This window comes from Euprymna scolopes, chromosome 36 (genome assembly GCF_053919585.1).
Source record: "Euprymna scolopes isolate OS-2025 chromosome 36, ASM5391958v1, whole genome shotgun sequence".
NCBI classification, from domain to species: Eukaryota; Metazoa; Mollusca; class Cephalopoda; order Sepiida; family Sepiolidae; genus Euprymna; species Euprymna scolopes.
In genome coordinates, this window is record NC_136517.1 from 50,556,555 (window position 1) to 50,576,028 (window position 19,474).

Sequence of the window (19,474 nt, forward strand, 5' to 3'; positions counted from 1 at the left end):
TGGGGTGGTTAGAAGATTTATGGACGTATAAAAGCGTAAGGTTGGGTTTATGATATAGGGTCTATGAGTTTTGGTGTTAAGATTAAGTGTAACGTCTAGAAAATTTGAAGATTTTTGTTTGGTTCGATAATTATAGAAAGACCAAAGTTATTGAAGAAGTTATGTAATTATATATATATATATATATATATATATATATATATATATATATATATATATATATATATATATATATATATATATATATACAGGGAGTCTCAAAAAATATACCCACACTTCGAATGACGAGAAATCCTTTATTTATGAACATACAGTGAAATAGAATAGCTTCAAATACATAAGATAAATGTAATTAAAGAATCATGTTTGAAATTTGTGGACCAACAAACTCCTAAAGCAAGTTAAGGTATCTCTCACCAGTGACAGTCCCGTTAATAAAAAATGGCCCTATGATGCCCAGTGCGGATATCCCCCACCACACTGTTACTCCTGGCAAGTTTACATGGTGTTCAAGTGTTACATGAGGATTTATAGGACCCCAGTACGTGCAATTATGGCGATTAATGGTGCCATTTAATTTAAAGGTTGCCTCATCGCTCCACACAATTTTGTGGGGAAACCCTGCATCTTCTGCACATTTTGCCAGGTACCATTCACAGAATTCGACTCTCCAGTCAGGATCGTCTTCGTTGAGAGCATGAATTAGTGTTGGAATGTAGCATTTCCAGTGCAGACGCTTCATGATGCGATGGACGCTATCTTTTGAGGTGTGGGTTTCCCAAGTAATTTGTCGAAGTGATTTCTGTGGTGATCGAAAGAGTGTTTCCTGCACCTGCTCTTCTTTTCCAGGGTTCGTGGATGTCCGAGGTCGTCCAGAACGTTTCTTGTTGACGTTCTGGACGGTTCCATCTGCTTCAAATTTCTCTTTGATGCGAGCAATGGTCCAGCGCGTTGGTGGTGGTCTTGTGAATTCCCTTCTGAATCGTCTTTGCACTTCAATGGCGTTTTCTGTCTTCCAATAACATTTCAGGACAAACTTCCTCTCTTCTAAGCTAAGTTGATTTCCTGCCATGCTGTGGTTCATACCTCACACCTGCAACACAAAAAAGACAGCATGTTAGCAAGGGTTAAAGTGTGAGTACATTTTTTTGAGTCACCCTATATATATATATATATATATATATATATATATATATATATATATATATATATATATATATATATATAAAATGAAAATTACAATTGAATTTACCAAAATGATCCAAGATGGTAAAATTAAAGTAAATTATAAATATTAAAAAATTAATATTTATAAAATTATCTCAGCCAGATATAAAAGCTCGATAAAACCAAATAGGAAATAGAGCTCATAATATGAGCAAACAGTTAATAAAATATGTTAAAAAACACTTTGAAATAAGTTAAAAATATATTTAATCTGAAAAGGAAACACTAGATAAATGGATAGTCCTTAATCCGCGGAGTTTCGAAGAAATACTCTCCTTCTCATCTCCTTCCGAGACATAACTATAAATAAAAATTATTATTTATAGTTATGTCTCGGAAGTAGAGTGAAAAGCACATGTTATTTTTCTTTTATTAATATTATTTTTTTCCTTGTACAAATTTTTGTGAATTATTCCATGGATTTCTGCCTTTGGATTATTATGGACCATCTTCTTCCAATTACGGGATTTCCTTGGATTTTACTTGTACAAATGGAAATTCTTTTAACTTTCTTGAAGTTTTACATTTGGATTTTACCGTCATTGGATTTTTTATCTTCCACCAGACTATCCATTCATGTGTAATCACCTAACAATTTAATAAACAAAACATGGTACTTATGCAGAGAAAGTACCATAATAATATAATAATAGAATAATAACGTTATTTAGAAAGCCATTCTTAACATGGGGATGACGTTTTGTTACTATTCTATACTTTTACCTAACAATTTAATAAACAAAACATGGTACTTATGCAGAGAAGGTACCGTGCTGAAATAACGCTATTAAGAAAGCCATTCTTAACATGGGAAAGGGAGAGTGTTCTGTAACTATTTTATATTTTCACCTAACAATTTAATAAACAAAAGATAGTACTTATGCAGAGAAGATACCGTGCTGAAATAATACCGTTATTTAGAAAGCTATTCTTAACATGGGGAGTGAGTTTTGCATCTATTCTATACTTTCATCTAACAATTTAATAAACAAAAATAGATAGTACGTATGCATAGAAAATACCGTGCTGAAATAATGTTATTTAGAAAGACATCCTTAACATGGGGATGGTATTTTGTAACTATTCTGTCCTTTCACCTAACAATTTAAAAACAAAACATGGTACTTATGCAGAAAAGCTACCCCGCTGAAATAATGACGTTATTATTTAGAAAGCCATTCTTAACATGGGGATAGGGGTGTTTTGTAACTATTCTGGACTTTCACCTAACAATTTAATAAACAAAAGTTAAACTTAAGCAGACAAGGAACAGTACTGAATCATTAACATTATTTAGGAAGCCATTCTTAACATAGGGAGGGAGGATGTTTTCTAACTATTCTGTACTTTCGGTGTTGATGCAGAGAGTGATCTGCGCTATTTTTTAAAATCGCATTTCCACGTTTAATTAAAGTTTTATGATATGTTTTTTATTCAATTGTAAGGTACAGAATAGGTACAAAACCCCTCCCCATGTTAAGAATGGCTTTTTAAATAATAACGTTATTATTTCAGCAAGGATCACTCTCTGCATGAATACCGATTAACGTTTTGTTCTTTGCTTTTTTTACCGTATTTTTTTTTTTCAAGAAAACCTTTTTTTAACAAAGATTGAATGTACACGTTTTTTCTTTTTTTTTTTTTTTACAGAAGCTGTTTTTATATAAGAAAATATGAATGCTTATAAAGAAATTGGGTACTCGTGCACGTATTGATCCGTGCCGTTATTATTTAAAAAGCCATTCTTAACATTGGGAGAAGAGGGTGTTTTGTACCTATTCTGTACCTTTTAATTGAATGAAAAAAAAAAGGTAAATTTTTAGATTAGGTCCACCTCCACAGTTTTCTTTTAAATGACGATTCTTATAGGTTTTCGACTATGCTGAATACGGAAATCGCATTGAAATTTTGCAGAAATAAGTAGTTATCGAGATATTAAAAATTTGTATAATGCATTGTAATCTCTGGCAGCCGTCTTTTTTACACGCTACGCGCGTCATAAACAAATCTATGCGCGTAACAAAGATGGCCGCCAAAGAATACAATGCATAAAACAACTATCTATATCTCGATAACTACTTATTTCTGCAAAATTTCAATGCGATTTCTGTATTCAGCATAGTCGGAAACCTTTAAAAGTCGTCATTTAAAAGAAAATTGTAGAGGTGGACCTAATCTAAAAAAAAATACCAAAAAAAAACATAAAACTTTAATTAAGCTTGGAAATACGATTTAAAAAAATAGCGCGGATCAGTAAGTGCATTAGCACCCATTAATCGACTCACGTGACCTTATTAACAAATATTATCAAAGGCAAGATATGTTACTTTATTACCGAAATGGATAATTTTTTTTTGTTTTTTTAATGAATAATTTTTATTCTGCTCAAAAAACACAGCGTTTACTGTTATATTTGAAAATTACAAATGGCGGCAGACTGTGTTAACACATTAGGTTTGGGAAAATGAGTTAAAACTAAAAAAAAAACTATACAAAATACTGTTAAAAACCACTGAATACATGTCTGCCTATGTCACAGTAACATATATTGAGTGAGTTCCTGACAGTATTTTGTATAGTTTTTTTAGTTTTAACTCATTTTCCCAAAGTTAATGTGTTCAACAGTCTGCCGCCATTTGTATTTTTCAAGTATACAGATAAACACTACATTTTTTCAAACCGATTAAACATTTTACACTAAATAAAAACACTAAAATCTTATCCAGTTAAGTAGAAAAGTAACTTATCTTGCCTTTGATAACATTTATTTGTTATATTTATTTTTCAACAACTTTTTCGTTTCTGTGTTTAGTAATACAAACCTGTTTTATTTACTATAACGTTGAGTCAGCTCGAAGAACAGTGTTTATCAGTGTATTTGAAAAATACAAACGGTGATGGACACTGTTGATGATGTTAAGTTTGAGAAAATGATTTAAAACTAAAAAACTATACAAAATACTATCAGAAACCCACCGACTATGTCAACCTATGTCACAATAACATATAATCAGTAGGTGTCTGACATTGTTTTATATAGTTTTTAACTGATTTTCCCAAACTTAACGTATTCAACAGAGTCCGCGACCATTCGTCTTTTTCAAATACATGGATAAACACTGCGTTTTTTCAGCCAATTAAACATTTTACATTAAATAGAAACACTAAAAAATTATCCAGTTAGATAGAAACGTAATTTACCTTACCTTTGCTTTCATTTATTCGTTTTTGAACAACTTTTTCGAATCTGTGTATAGTAAGCCCCCCTTACCCAATTATTAATTAAAAACTCACATTTTTGAATACAATAAAAAAGAAAACTATTTAGCGTTTCAATGGTTTAGCAAATTTCGGCTTAATCCACTGAATGTTTGTTGAGACCAAGCCATGATTGATGGTAACTCCCGAAGATCCGGATCCAATTCTGCAAGTGTACCATATTTTTTTTATTTTCGCCTTTTTTTTTACCTTTTGGAGTGGATTGCTGTACTAAGAATATAAGAAACATGCATTTCCTCTTTTTATTAGAATTTTCCATTACACGAAATTAAGCCACAGCAACGCGTGGCAGGGTACAGCTAGGGTATATATATATAATGCTGAAGGATAGATTTTATTTAGTTCATACATCAAACCTCGACATGTAACTAAAAATTATGTACTGACATGTACTACTACTTAGGGTTAGTAATGTTAGACAAGGCACGACAACCCACACTCCCACACTGAACACTCTAACCCCCACACTGAACAACCTAAATTGGAATAACCGTATCAAAATGCAGACTAAGGTTATTTTGTTTTCTATTATAGTTGATTGTGCGATCAGGGACCGACCAGCTCTATGTGAGTCTACATACAGCTCTAAGATGTGCAAATTAGACAATGTCCCATCTCGCTGTCCCTGGTTGTGTAAAGTGTGTCCTTGTAAGTATAAATAATTTCTAACATCTTTCGGTTCTTCTTTGTTAGCGAAATTCGAAAATTATTGAATTCCAAGTGAAAATAATGGTATCTACTGGATTCTCATGTCACAATAATGAAAATATTAAAAAATAATGAAAAACCATATGATAGAAAATTAATTATTAATGAAAATAGTTTTCGAAAAATTTCAAGTATGTATATAAATTAGTAGCATCAAGTTAGTAGGTTCTTTGGTATAACAGGAGCGCGTTTGAAATGAATGTTTCACTTAATAGCATAATTGAAGTAAGATACTTGACTTTTGCATTTTAATCTTTAATTCAAGCCATTACATATAAAAATTAATTTTATAAAATCAACACTAGGTTCTCTACAGTGCAATGTAGACTAAAATATATTGTGAACTTAGTCACTGCGAGAGGCATGTGAGCTATCTCCTGGTGCACTGTGATGGGTCCCTAACTAGAGCATGCAATCAATTGATTTGATTGAAAAACAAAATGCGTGAATTCATCGATTTTTGATGACAATGAAAATATGGGAGTGTGAAACATTCGTCGATCGTCATTCAATCCCGGGCAACGTCAGGCCACCCTTCTAATAAATAATAAAACTCTTTTTATGTTTGTGTTACTAAAGTTTTTTTTTGATGTTGAAATGGTATCGCAGTCGTTTATTATTTACAAAGAAATCCTGTTTCAGCTTTACTTTTAAATAAAAGACAAATATTTTAAATTAAATTATTTATACCATTGAAATCAATGAAATCATTGAAATCAAACCAAAAAAATAACCCCAATCCTACCTTCAATATTAAAACATATTTTGGTGCTTGTTAAGGTAGAGTCGACGGATCGATTTTTTAAATAAATAATTCGTTTTAAGCAAAACTAATGCTACGTACCTAACTGTCATGTTGAAAATAGTAATATATCCAAAAATTACAAAAATTCATCGAGTAGAAAGTTATTTATAGTTAATAGTAATTTTTACGGAAGATTAGGTAAAATTGCATTTTTATGCGCTATAAAGTAAGCGATAAAGAGTTCACGCATAGGGTTAGGGTTAGGCAGCAATTTTTATTTTAAACAAACATTGTTAAAAATAACAGACAACTTCTGTTTAATTATACCTTTTTTATTTTTTCAATTTTTATTATCTTTTTTTTTTCTTGTATGTACTTCTAAAAATGTTAATATATGTTCCATAGGTTTCATTAACGTTTTCGATTCTGTGTCCAATCATCGTCAGATGAAGGAAATGAATGGTGAGCTGAGAAAACTGGAGAAGAAGTGAATTTAGTGGTCACACATATGAAGAGTAGTAATCTCCCTTGAATAAATATTATGAGAAAAATTAATATTTAATAAAAAGTGGTCACATTAAAAAATACAATATGGAGACCTAAAATTTTCGAGAAGCTGGAAATAATGAGAAATTACTACTTCTATAACATGATCTTGTTTTAAATCATATATAAACAAATTAAACAAAGAGGTTGTGATCGATGTTACTTTCATTGTTTAGATAATATGATTTAATATATATTTCCTTTGCCATCCTCTCTAAATTTTCAGGAATCTATATTGGATTTTTAGAATACTATCGCTATTTATTCAACATGTATTCAGGTTGCTATAATGAACTTTTTTTTTTTTTACATAGGCATCACCACATTATCAAGGCCAAGAGGCCACTCAAGGATAAGGGTTAAAGAGTGTACATTAGAAATTGGACAATATAGTAATCATTAGTAATGAAAATTTGGTAAATTTGATAACTTATATGGAACGGCTCATCAAGAACTTATTTACGTTAGACTTAAAGACAACCATATTGTAGTCAGCCGGAAAGCAGGAAAACGGAAGACAATTCCACAGGCGTGCAGTTCTATTGTTTTGAAATTGAATTAATGTAAAAATGAAAAAAAATTGTATACAATAACTGTTGCTTTTACAGCAGTATTGCTTCCAACAAAGCCTTCATCAGATGATGATTCTGGGTTCATGCATGGTTTTGGGGCCAAAGCATCATTACCACTAGCCCAGAGGGCCCCAGCAGTATCTCACGATACCACCAGACTTTGTTGGATTGTTGTCAATCTGTGGGATTGCCATATCAACGGGTCCTGGATATGACCTTAAACTATATCCAGTGGTGAGGCCCCAGCTTGCGGGCTTTGGGAAGTGTAGAGCCAACCTTTAATTGCCATTACTACTAGGTCCACTCTGACCCGGAGTGGTAGTACCTGTTAGGGTCCCAACTATGGGTTAAATAGAAACCGACTTGAAAAAAAAAACAAAAACAAATATATATTCTATTAAAAAATTTTTCATCAAAATCTTTGGATTCAGTCTTAAATAACCCGAAAAGGGTTGATATGCCGTAAAACAAAAGCAACCAACAAACCAACCAACCATATCCACGATGATGCAGACAGAGCCTTGTCTTGTATTTTCTTTATATTTTTTCTTGTCTGATAGAGAAAGACCAAGATTATTCAAGAACGTGGAGGTTGAGTTTGTAATAAAACCTCGGCATCAGACTTCGATAGGAAATATAATGGTTTTCCAGCCATTTCTGATACATTCTTCTTTCAGATCATCATATCTTTCCAACTTACGCTGATGTGCCCAGTCCAAATTTTCTTCAAATGGAACCGCAAATTCAACTTTTACTAAAACATTATTCTATGTAAATATAAGTTACATGCTAGCAGGGAAACCTGACGTTGCCCGGGATTGAATAAGGATCAACGAATATTTCACACTTCCAATACGTTTATTATCACCGAAATCTGAAAAATTGTCCATTTTTCAATTATGTTTATTAATTGCTTGCTCTAGTCGGGGACTCACTGCGGTGCGCCAGGGGGAAGCTTCACATGCTTCCTCGCAGTAACTTAGTCCACAATAAACTGTAGTCTACATTGCACCGTAGAGAATCTACTGTTTATTTTATGAAATTAGTTTTAGATAATGACTTGAATTAAAGTTTAGAATGCAAAAGTCAAGTATCTTGGTTCAATTGTTCTTTGAACAGGAACATTCATTTCGAACACGGCTGTGTCTTATCAAAGGATCTACTGTTGATTTTATACACCAGACCCTTCTGTTTGTGCAGTGATAAGACTTTTCAAATGTACTTGCAATGTTAAGCTGTATAAGGATGTTAACTTTGATCAAAACAAACTATTCCTTCTTACTCGGATGTTTTCGATTATTGATTTTCAATACTTATCGGAGGCATTCCTATACAAAACCTATCTAAGAACACTGACACGAAGTACACTTGTGTGAAATTAAAAAAATAAAAATCGGCCCAGCCGTTTCAGAGTCCATAGGGAAAAAACTCACAAACATACACATACAGAGACAGACACACAAAGTAGAGATATAGATTTGAAAGTAAATAAAGTGACATTGTAAACTTCTAAATTTTTTGGAGAATATGGCAAGAGAGATAATTGTAAAATAATAATATCTAACGGAGGGGTGTAATTCTGACTCTAAACTTACAAAATATTTTGTTTTAATAAATTGGCAAGGGAGATGCGAGGGGCGTGCAATAAGTAATGCCCCTGACCCACTTCCCATAGCAGTAGATCAACGAAACTTAGCACAGTTATTAGTCTTTCTCTACATAGGAACCATCCAGAGTTATGCGTTTCTCCCATCGTTTGATGCAGCTCTGGAGACCGTTTTTGTAGAACAACCCAGATTGGTCCTCCAACCACGACGTGACTTCAGAAATCAAGACTGCATCATTTGGGAAACGCTTTCCTTTCAAAAACAACTTCATGGTTGGGAAGAGGTGAAAGTCAGAGGGTGCAAGGTCAGGAGAGTAGGGAGAATGGGGGAGAATTTCATAACCACACGCCCGTGCTTCTGATCTGGCAACATGCGAGTTGTGGACCGAAGCGTTGTCCTGCAGGAGGAGGGTACCTTTGCTGATATTGCCCCGCCTCTTGATTTGATAGCTTCCCTTAATTTCCTCAAAAGTGAAGCATAATAGGCTCCTGTAATTGTAGTACCCGTTACCAGGAAATCTGTCATCACTACTCCATCCTGGTCCCAGAAGACTGTGAGCATGACCTTGCCAGCAGAGGACGGCACCCTTGCCTTCTTTGGAGGTGGTGAGTCCAAGTGCTTTCACTGCATTGACTGGGCTTTGGTCTCTGGATCATAGTGATGGAGCCAGGTTTCATTCTGTGTAATCAGTCTTTTGAAAAATTTTTACTCATCTTCTTGGCACATCACCAAATTCATCTTCGAGCACTTGATGCGTTCTCGCTTCTGGAATGGTGTGAGCAACCTGGGAATCCATCTGGCAGACACCTTATGCATATGCAAATAGTCATGAATGATAGTTTCCACAGACCCTGTACTAATCTTGACATCTTGGGCTATTTGGCGAATAGTAATGCGCCGATCTTCCAAAATGGCAGCCTCGACGGACAGATGCCTCATCAATGGCAGTAGGGGGGAGGCGGCCAGGTCTGGGAGCTATTTCCACAGACTTCCGGCCATGTTTGAATTCACGATGCCAGCGTTTTACAAGGTCATATGATGGGGCATTATCACCATAAGTTTCTTTCATTTCATCAAAAGTTGTGTACGTCCTTTCAAATACAAAAAAACGGACTGCTCGACATTCAACATGCTCCATTTCACACCTGACTCAATTCAAACACCTGTAAAACGGAAACCACAATTAGTTGAGAGCTGTAATTTGCCCCATAACCCGTAGAGATATAAATCATTGTACATGCAAAATTTCAGCTAAAAATGGGTTAGGCACATTACTTGTTGCACGCCCCTGCTAATTATGAAATTGTAATATTCAATGAAGAGATTTAAAGAAACTAATAAATTATCTTTTCTCTTTATTTTGAATAGTATTTTTTATCGAGTTATTGGATTGTTACTTGACAATATTTTATAATACCCTTCTTTTCTTTCTTTTCACATAAAATACACAGATATAAACGGATCAGGTAAGAAACGATTTTTGTGCAATTATTTCATTCAATAAATTCTTCAAGGAGAAATCGTTTTTTAAAGCTCTCATTGAAAAATAAAACAGATGAACATATAACGCTGCTCGTATATATATATATATATATATATATATATATATATATATATATATATATATATATATATATATATATATATATATTTCATTTTCAGTGGAAAGCAACAATTTAAGTCGCCTGAGGAGTAATAAGATAATCCATATTTTGTAAACATTGATGCCACAAATGAGCGAATACGAAACTAAAAATTAACCGTAACGTTATAGCAAGGTTGTTCTGGCCATATCATAAATATGGAAATAAAATTTAAAAATAATTTTTTTTAAAATTAATTATGTGAAATAAAGAAATATAGAAATCTAATTTAGGAATTCAACGAATAGTACTATTAACAGGTTTTAAATGGCTACGGGGTTTTGTGGAAACTTCTTATGACTGTTTTTTAAATAAGGATACGAAAAAGTAGGTCATATATAAATATTTGAATGGGCTTTTGACGGAGGATGATTCCAGGGTAAATGTTTTCGCATGCTTCATTTCCGTTAAAGGAATTTTCTTTAAACAATGTTCTATTGTCAAAGTGTTTTTTATTTAAGAAGTCTGAAGAAATGCTGGTTATGTGAAAATTTTCAAACGCCATAATGCTTGAGATTGTCCAACTGGTATTGAAACAATTGTAACTTACAATGAAATACACTTTTTGTTGCTGTCAATTCATTTTTTGAAGTCTTGGTTTTGTTAGTACAGTATATTAATGGTCAATTATGAAATATGATAATTTTGTAGCTTACTTTTTAAGACATCTCTCTTTGGCTTAAAATTTATTGGTATATGAAAATTTACTTAATTATACGAACCCAGTAAAACTCAGTATATTACAAACAATTATATATATATAATCACACACACACACACACACACACACACACACACACACACACACACACACACACACACACACACACACACACACACACACACATATATATTCGTTTTCTTTTAATTCTTCGGCGAATTATATATTTATTGTTCACTTGTTTGTGTTTATATTTTCAAATGTCAGGTTATTGTTCTTGGTCAGAAGGTTGTTCGTTTTGGAGGTATATCACCTATGTAGCGTACCTTGTACACGTCGGGGTTACTGCTTTGTAGTACCACCAGTGGCTACAGGTAGCATATTTTGTTGCGAGTACATCTTTTTATCACATTGACAAACCGATTCTCGCCAGATCACGTTGACACACCGATTCTCGCCAGATCACCGAACTTAAGCAACATTGAGCTTGGCCCGTACCAGATGGGTGACCATTTGGGAAGGCAAGGTGCTATATGTACCGCGAGGCAAGATCCCAGATTGAGAAACTGGCATGGTCTATTCTTCTCTCGAGGGTAGATGGGAATCTCTTAAGCCGTGGTAGGCACCCCATCTAGTGATGGCGTCACAATAAAAAATACCCTTGATAGCCCTGACGAAGCATCAAGTATTCAGCTACCGACAACATTTGAATTGCACAACAAAATTCGTATAGTGAGTTCAATCTCGGCTACGACCTCGCTGGATGGATGGATGGATGGATATCTTTGGAATGTGCCAATGACAGTCTAACAATTTTTTTGCTTAATGGTCACCACTTATCAAGGCCAAGAGTTCACTCTAGGATAAAGGCTAATACGTATTAGGCAAATGGTGAGACAACGTCGTAGTGATCAGTAATGGTGGAACTTGGGTATATATTACTTAAGAACTTAGTTACATTAAACTTGAAAACGATCATGTTATTGTCAGCCGGTATTTTTTCCCACAGACGGACAGTTCTAGGAAAGAAACTCTGCTCATGGAATTTTCGTTTATTAATATGCATGCATTGATGAATAAAAAAAGAATGATAAAATTATGAATTATATAAATGAATGATCAGTTAGCATAATCTAATTCAACAACGGTAATTTTGGAATGAAAGTAAGAAAACGTGGTTGAACAAACAAAATATATTTATATCAACAATTTTACAGAAATGTAAAATAAACTTTGAAAGACGTAGACAAGAATTAGTTTAAAAGTTCCATTGTGAGTATGTGTGCGTGTGTGTGTAAGTCTACCTTGTGAGTGGAAATAGAGAAGTAGGCTTAAAGGGATTATAGCGTGGCATATTCCAGTCTTCTGGGTTGCACGTCTGAGAGTCAATGCGCATCTCTAGGTGTTCTTGGAAGAATTCTGAATTTCTGTCCACCAAGCCTTCACACTGTATTGTTACTTTTGGAGTTTGAAACGATTTTTATTGGTTGGAAAATATTTTGAGTTCACATGTTTCTGTGAAACCTTTTTCTTTTTGGGAGTGACGAAGTGGCAGCTAATTTGAGTACAGAATACTCTACCGTTGGTAGATGTAGAAGGAAGCCAAGGACGATGTTTTGCAATTTAAAGTGTTGATCCATACAAATAAAACTATAGATAAATTATGTTTATTTTACAGTTATAGAAATTTAATACTTATAGACATCTACATTAGTATTTTATTTTAAATTATTGATAAATTAAAACAATAAAAATTAAAATAGATATTATTGATGTAATAGATATGATTACACCCGGGTTCCTCTTCCCAAGATGATGATTGGCTGGTTAAGCCATAAATACTGACTAGTAGAGCCACTTGAGAGAGATATTGGAAGGTACGCCGAGAGCCTCACGCTAAGGTCTCGCCATAGCGTTCAGTGAGGCGATTTACTAGATCATTATTCGAATACTGTAGCAAAAACCACTCAGCTATTTCAAATGAATACATCCGTTTCGTGGGACATATCAGTTCTTGAGGTGGACATTAAAATTTCCGAGTTCAAAACAGATGCACCTGAAGAAGGTCAACGGTTACATTGGACAAAAGATTGCGATAATAACAGCCGAGATGATAATAGTAGTTCGAATAATTCCAATAATACAAATTATCGATCTTCATCTAAAAATTTTCAAAACAAATCAAAATTCTTTTAAATATTAATTAATTTAACATCAAAACTTTATCAATTCATCAAGAAAGAATAAAAATGGCAAAATCATCTGTTGTCTTTTGTTTTTTGCATTTCAAATCCAACACATCTTGCACTTCAACCAATATATAACCGTTTCGTGAAAAATCAGTTATATAATTCAGGCCCTCGCAGTCATAGACTCTGAGCTATTGGCCAATTTGTTGCGTATTTGAAGGGCACCCGTGCATCACATAAAGAGTTGATAACCAAATATTCTACTTAATACAAGCAGTTAGTTAATACTAGACTACCCGTGACCCGTTGGGTCAGTATGTTATATTAGCTATGAAATTCATGTATGAGCGTGACACTTGTGACGTAAAGAAAATAGTTTTTTTTGACATAACAGAAACATTTCTATGAAAGTATATTAAAATGAAAAAAGAATATAGATAGATTTCTATGAGTCGTTCTGTTGATTATAATTGATTATTTTTGAAAAAAAATACTTACAGCCATTGAATTATAAGTGGTTTGCTATACTTATAGGTAAATCTGCACTGAACAGATACCATAATACTTAAATTCACATACTTAAATTAGTTAAATTCATATTTTGATACATCTTTTAATTTAAACGCGTAAAAAACAGAAAACAAAACAAAACAAAAACAATTGGGACGCTGAAAACGTACACAGTAAAACAATACATTTTATTGTCGCGTTGATTATTTATTTGTAACGCAAATAAAAAAAACATATTTTCGGTGTTATTTATTTATGTTGGTAGTGTAGAAGAAAATGTATGAATATTTTTAAGAAAGGTGTATTAAAAAATGAAGAATAAATAAAAAAAAAGAAGGCGGTGGATAAATCGCCGTTGTAAAATGCTCTTATGGTTGTCAACGGGTTAAATAGATTTATTTGTGAGAAAATTGCGTTACAATAACTTAAACGTAATACGGAAATGAATGATGTAAAAAAAAATGTAGAAAGTATTAACAATTGTTTATTGGATAATTTAAACGCGAAAAAAAAAAACAATAAAAAAACAATTGGAACGCTGAAAACATACGCAGTAAAACAATAGGTTTTATTATCACGTTGATTAGTTGTTTATGTACGCATGCTAAACCGGAAGTCGCAAACCGGATGTTGTATAATCAACAACCGTTACAAGGTCATTTGAGTTTTATAATTATATAGATTAGCAATTCTTCGATCTTTAATGATTGTTATAGGTATAAAACGATGTCTTATTTAGGAAATGGTAGACATTTTTTTTTACTCATTTTCATCTCAAACAAAGCATATAGCCACTTGGAATATAAAAGGCTACTGTTTGGGATCCTGTCTAACAGGGGAGTTGAGCAGCGAGATGTCTGCTTAAATTACATTTAAACTTTTGTAGGTTAGTGCAGTTAGGGAAGCAGAAAACAGGGAAGGAATTCCAAAGTCTAGCAGTCCGAGGGAAGAAACTCTTAGAGTAGAAATCTTTCCGGCATCTAGGATACTCAATGGTGAAGGAGTGGAATTTTGCTGCTTGTCAGGTTAGTCGGGAGTATGTACGTCAAGGACGGACACAAGTGCCATGAGTTCATCAGATCATATTCCATTAAAACAGGCACAGGGATACAGCATTGGGGCGATGGGAGAGATGTTGGAATTTGACCATGGCCTATTAGATTTAAGACCTTTTGGGCCCTTTATAAGAGCTGCCCCATCTCAAATGCGGCAACAATACTGCATGTATCGGCGAATCATGGCTTTGTAAAGATATAGGATACTCTCTGGTGGGAGTAATTTTTTTAGCAGGAGACCCACCTTTTTTGCAGCAGCTTTGACGATGTCCTCAATATATATATATATATATATATATATATATATATATATTCTAATTAATGTATACCTGTGAATATTAAGCTGAAGAATTTGAAAGAGAGGTGTTATTTGTTATGTTAATTGGTGTTTGAGAATTTTTTTAATTGTCTTAAAAAAAGAAGAAGCTTATTCTTAGTAGCATTGGATGTTAGAATCTAATTACGGCCCCCATTCCGATGCTGACTGAAAGTTGATTGCTAGGATTTGTGCCATTGTCTTAGATATGTGTACATTTGTTTTTTTTCATGTTTGTTTTCTTTATATATTTTTACAGGTTCTTTCAAGTATTCGGCGACATATCTTTTGCTGCTGACGGTGCTATTGCTGATTCGGGTGATGTAACAACTGCTGCGAAAGTCAGCGTTGCCATTTTAGGAATCACAGATTATTGTTAAGAGTTAGATACAATTTTAAGAAATTGATATCTCATCATAAATATTTCTGAAAACGTCATCTACTTATGTTCTATGCACGCGAAGAAATTTTCACGCGCCAAAACATAGTTGTGGCACCTTACAATGTGTCTCATAATTCTTTGTACTACTTCAACGGATTTGTTCAATAACGAAAAATAAACGAATAAATAAATTAAACACAAAAAAATACCACAAGTTGTATGAATAATTCTTTTTTTTTTTTTTTACAAAATGTAATCATACAACAATTTCCCGCCTTATTTTTACACATTCCTTTGTGTTATTATTGCATTCTGCAATTGGCACCCGTTAGGCTGTAGAGGGCAGACGAGCAGTGTTGAATCGTCTGGTCTTCCTTTTCACATTTGCAGGTTGTATTTATTTCTTCAAAGTAAATCTCGGCCATTTTGGAGTGTAGATTTCAATATTGTTCTGTATGTTAATTTGGGAGCAAATGTTCAAGGCAGATGCATATATGTTAAAGATGTCTTCTTCATTTGCCAGTTTATAATATTTTTTCAGTTCATTCATGATTGAATTGTTGTAAGTGCTAAAACTCATACTATAAATGTTCATCGTCTTATCGGCAGGAACTATTAAGTTGGGGTTGTTACGTATTTTTGTTAATGTTTTAGTTATTTTTTTGATTACTGGATTCAAATATTCCGATTTATTTTAAATTTTTAAATGTTGAATCAAATCGAACATATTGTGTTCAAAATTGTCTAGTGCTGCAATCACAGGTGGGCAATTCATAGACTTGAATTTATAAAATTTGGTGTATGTTCTATCTACACATATTGCATCCAATGTTTCGTTATATTCCGGTGGATCCACATGAGTTAGTGTTAGGTTTTCAGGTGCTTCTACAACTCCCTCCAAAGAGTGATGGTGAAAAATTTCCAACAGTTTCTTTTAATAAATGAATTTATGGCTTGTATCATGCACATAATATAAGAATTATGATTTGGAATAGCGATGTTTTTAGGTGAGAATTTGATTTCTTTCCACACGTTGAGCTATATATATATATATATATATATATATATATATATATATATATATATATATATATATAGTGTCATTCAAAGACATTACTGCTTTGCTGTTTACAGCTCACCAGTGCGGCTGGACAAACAAGTGTTCCAAGCCAAGATCGAAACTCGACCGTCGAGCTGACAGTCTGTGCCTCTACCCCAGCACCATCATCCAGCAGCCGCTCAATGTAAGGATTTTAACCATGACATAGTTTAATTAATAAAGAAAAAGAAAATGATTTCGTCTTTTATAAATATTTTGTGAAGATAACTACGGATAATTTTTCTTGAAAATACTAAGGTTTAATGCACGACATGAAAATAAGCTAGAATCTTAGGAAATTTCCATAATATATAAGTATAGAATCACCCCCCCGGAAAAAACTACCTAGCAAATATATCCAGTGAACCAAGTGCAAGAGAGACCAAACAATTGCACTTAAAGGAACGATTAAATTACTAAAAATATCTCTCGGTTGGAATGTATAGGATAGTGGGTGAATATCTGGATGCCCTAAACCCAATTAGATCAAGATGACAAGAAAAGTAAAAAAAGAAGAGAAAGTGGGTTTCAATAGAGATGGGGTTAGTTAATTCTTTAGTCTTAATCTAACTACGTGTCTTTATTCTGCAACTGAATCAATTGCAGTCTCAGCAATTATGAATAGTATTTATTTCTTCTAATTTTAATGTATCAACTTTCTGTTTTGTGAGAAGAGACGTTAGCTCCGCTCATTCGATTTCATTGGTCAACTTTGTTCTATGAAAAAATTTCCAAAGCATAGCATCATTAATTATGACGGCTCCACCTGGAAATTATGACTTTTTGTGAAGAATCAAAACGCCTTTGAAATCCGAGCTGAATTCAAGATGGCACTACGAAGAGTCACGATATAATGATTTGATTTCTGTGTAACCGTAGAATATGTAATACTGAAAGGCAAAAAAAGCTTCTGATCTATAATAACTGGCAACAAACTGGAGTGAGGTTCAACAGGTGTGGGGATAATGAATTTTGAAATTTTTTCCTTCGCTACTGTCAACATGCGACTTCATCAATTTAATCTTTTTTTCTCTTTTACAGAAGTCGCACTAGACAAGGTATGAAGTCAATTGATATAAGGAGCTATATATATATATATATATATATATATATATACATATATATATATACTAGCATGGGTGCCCGGCGTTGCCCGGGTGTTTGGAGGTGTATGCTGAGCAAAAAAAAGGGGGTAATTTTTTAAACTTTGACCCCTATTATGACCCCTGAAAATTTATTGTTTTGGGCTCAAATCAAGTTATCAAGTTAGATCCATGTCCACGGAAGCTATATCTAAAATTTAAAGTGTGTAGACCCAAAATTGTCGGAGAAGTTTGGTAGAGTTCTCAAAGCTCAAATCGTTGAACTTTGACCCCTTAATCGCAAAATTTCTGGCTAAAAACCGATCACATAGATTTTTCCAAATCTCAGTACCCTGTATATCAAATTTCGAGTCTGTAGACTAAAAATTGACAGAGTTATTTCGTAGGGAAATGTACACAGACACACACACACACACACACACACACACACACACACACACACACACACACACACACACACACACACACACTTTCACTTTTATAGATATATAGATTTAAAATTTGAGTCTGACAGAATGACAAAATTATATTGCAAACCGATATATTAAACAAACGAACTTCAAAGAGACAAATGAACACATAAGTAAAAACAATTTGTATTAGAAAACATTTATTATTCCACGTCTTTTTTTTACAGACCTGACGACTGAGGTTCGCTCTTAATAAAAATTGTTTTTATAGTCTTAATTTTGACTTCCTTTTTCATAAAAAACTAAAAAAAAAATCAAGAAAGAAAAGAAATTTAATTTTATTTTTTCATTAATTTCTTTCTGTGCAAAGCAATTCTTTCAAACTTACTCTGTTTCCAAAATGTTTTTATTTTATTCCCCTCCCCCTTCATTCATTTTCCTCCGCATCCTGGCAAGATTACTGTACACATAGATTCGAAAAAATAGTCAAAAACAAATATATAAATAAATGTTATCAAAGGCAAGATAAGTTACTTTTCTACCTAACTGGATATCTTTTTTGTGTTTTTATTCAATGTAATATATTTATTCAGCTCGAAAAACATACAGTGTTTACCGATGTGTTGGAAAATTCAAGATGGCGTCTCACACCCTCTTTAACACCGTAAGTTTGTGAAAAGGTGTTATAAATAAAAAACTATACAAAATACTATTAAAAACCCGCCGAATATATGTCAACCTATGTCACGGTAACATATATTGAGCGAGTTTTTAACAGTATTTTAACAGGGCACATCGTAAAAACTGACCCATTAATTTTCCTGAAGTAAAAACTATATCGTTTTTAAACTTTTAAAACTGTACATTATAAAAAGAAAACTGTTCGAGTGATTTTTTTTTTTTTTTTTTTACATGGGTGTCACCACTTATCAAGGCCCAGAGGCCACTCAAGGATAAGGGTTAATAGGTATACATTAGTCATTGTGATTTTAGCATAGTAAACAGTGGGAATTTTGTAACTTGGATTACTTGAAAAAGAAAACTGTTCGAATGATTGAAAATGAAAACAAAATAACAATGTAAATATATTGATAAGAAAAAAACAAAAACAAACGAAGTTTCCGTTTCAGGAACCCGAGTTTAATTTTATGTCGTAATCATTCAACTCGTTAGCGGTTTTATTCAGCGATTAGGGATAACCATACGACATATCTAATTACCAAAGCGATTTAAAAAAAAATTTTTTTTTTTTATTAAAACTAAACCTGTTTAGTTTTAATGAACCAATTTTTTTAAAGCCAACACGTTAGTTATTTTGAGAGCGTGCAACTGCACCCGAAAGGTTGATTAGGAAACTCCAAATCCTTTTATGACTCGGAAAAAAAAGGGCTTTTTATCGGCTTAAATGATAAACTAATGTTA

At 33.2% G+C, this 19,474-nt stretch overlaps 1 protein-coding gene across 1 annotated transcript in view; it reads left to right on the forward strand.

The window, feature by feature from the left end:
• The window catches only part of LOC145260469 (cysteine-rich venom protein latisemin-like), a 63,643-nt gene extending 47,995 nt beyond the window's left edge, over positions 1 to 15,648 (forward strand). The window contains exons 11-13 of the mRNA XM_080118557.1: positions 5,041 to 5,154; positions 10,136 to 10,150; positions 15,318 to 15,648. Of these exons, the coding sequence (XP_079974683.1) occupies positions 5,041 to 5,154; positions 10,136 to 10,150; positions 15,318 to 15,385 (197 nt within the window). The 3' untranslated portion in view covers positions 15,386 to 15,648. The remainder of the gene's footprint in view (positions 1 to 5,040; positions 5,155 to 10,135; positions 10,151 to 15,317) is intronic.
• Positions 15,649 to 19,474: the final 3,826 nt, after the last annotated feature.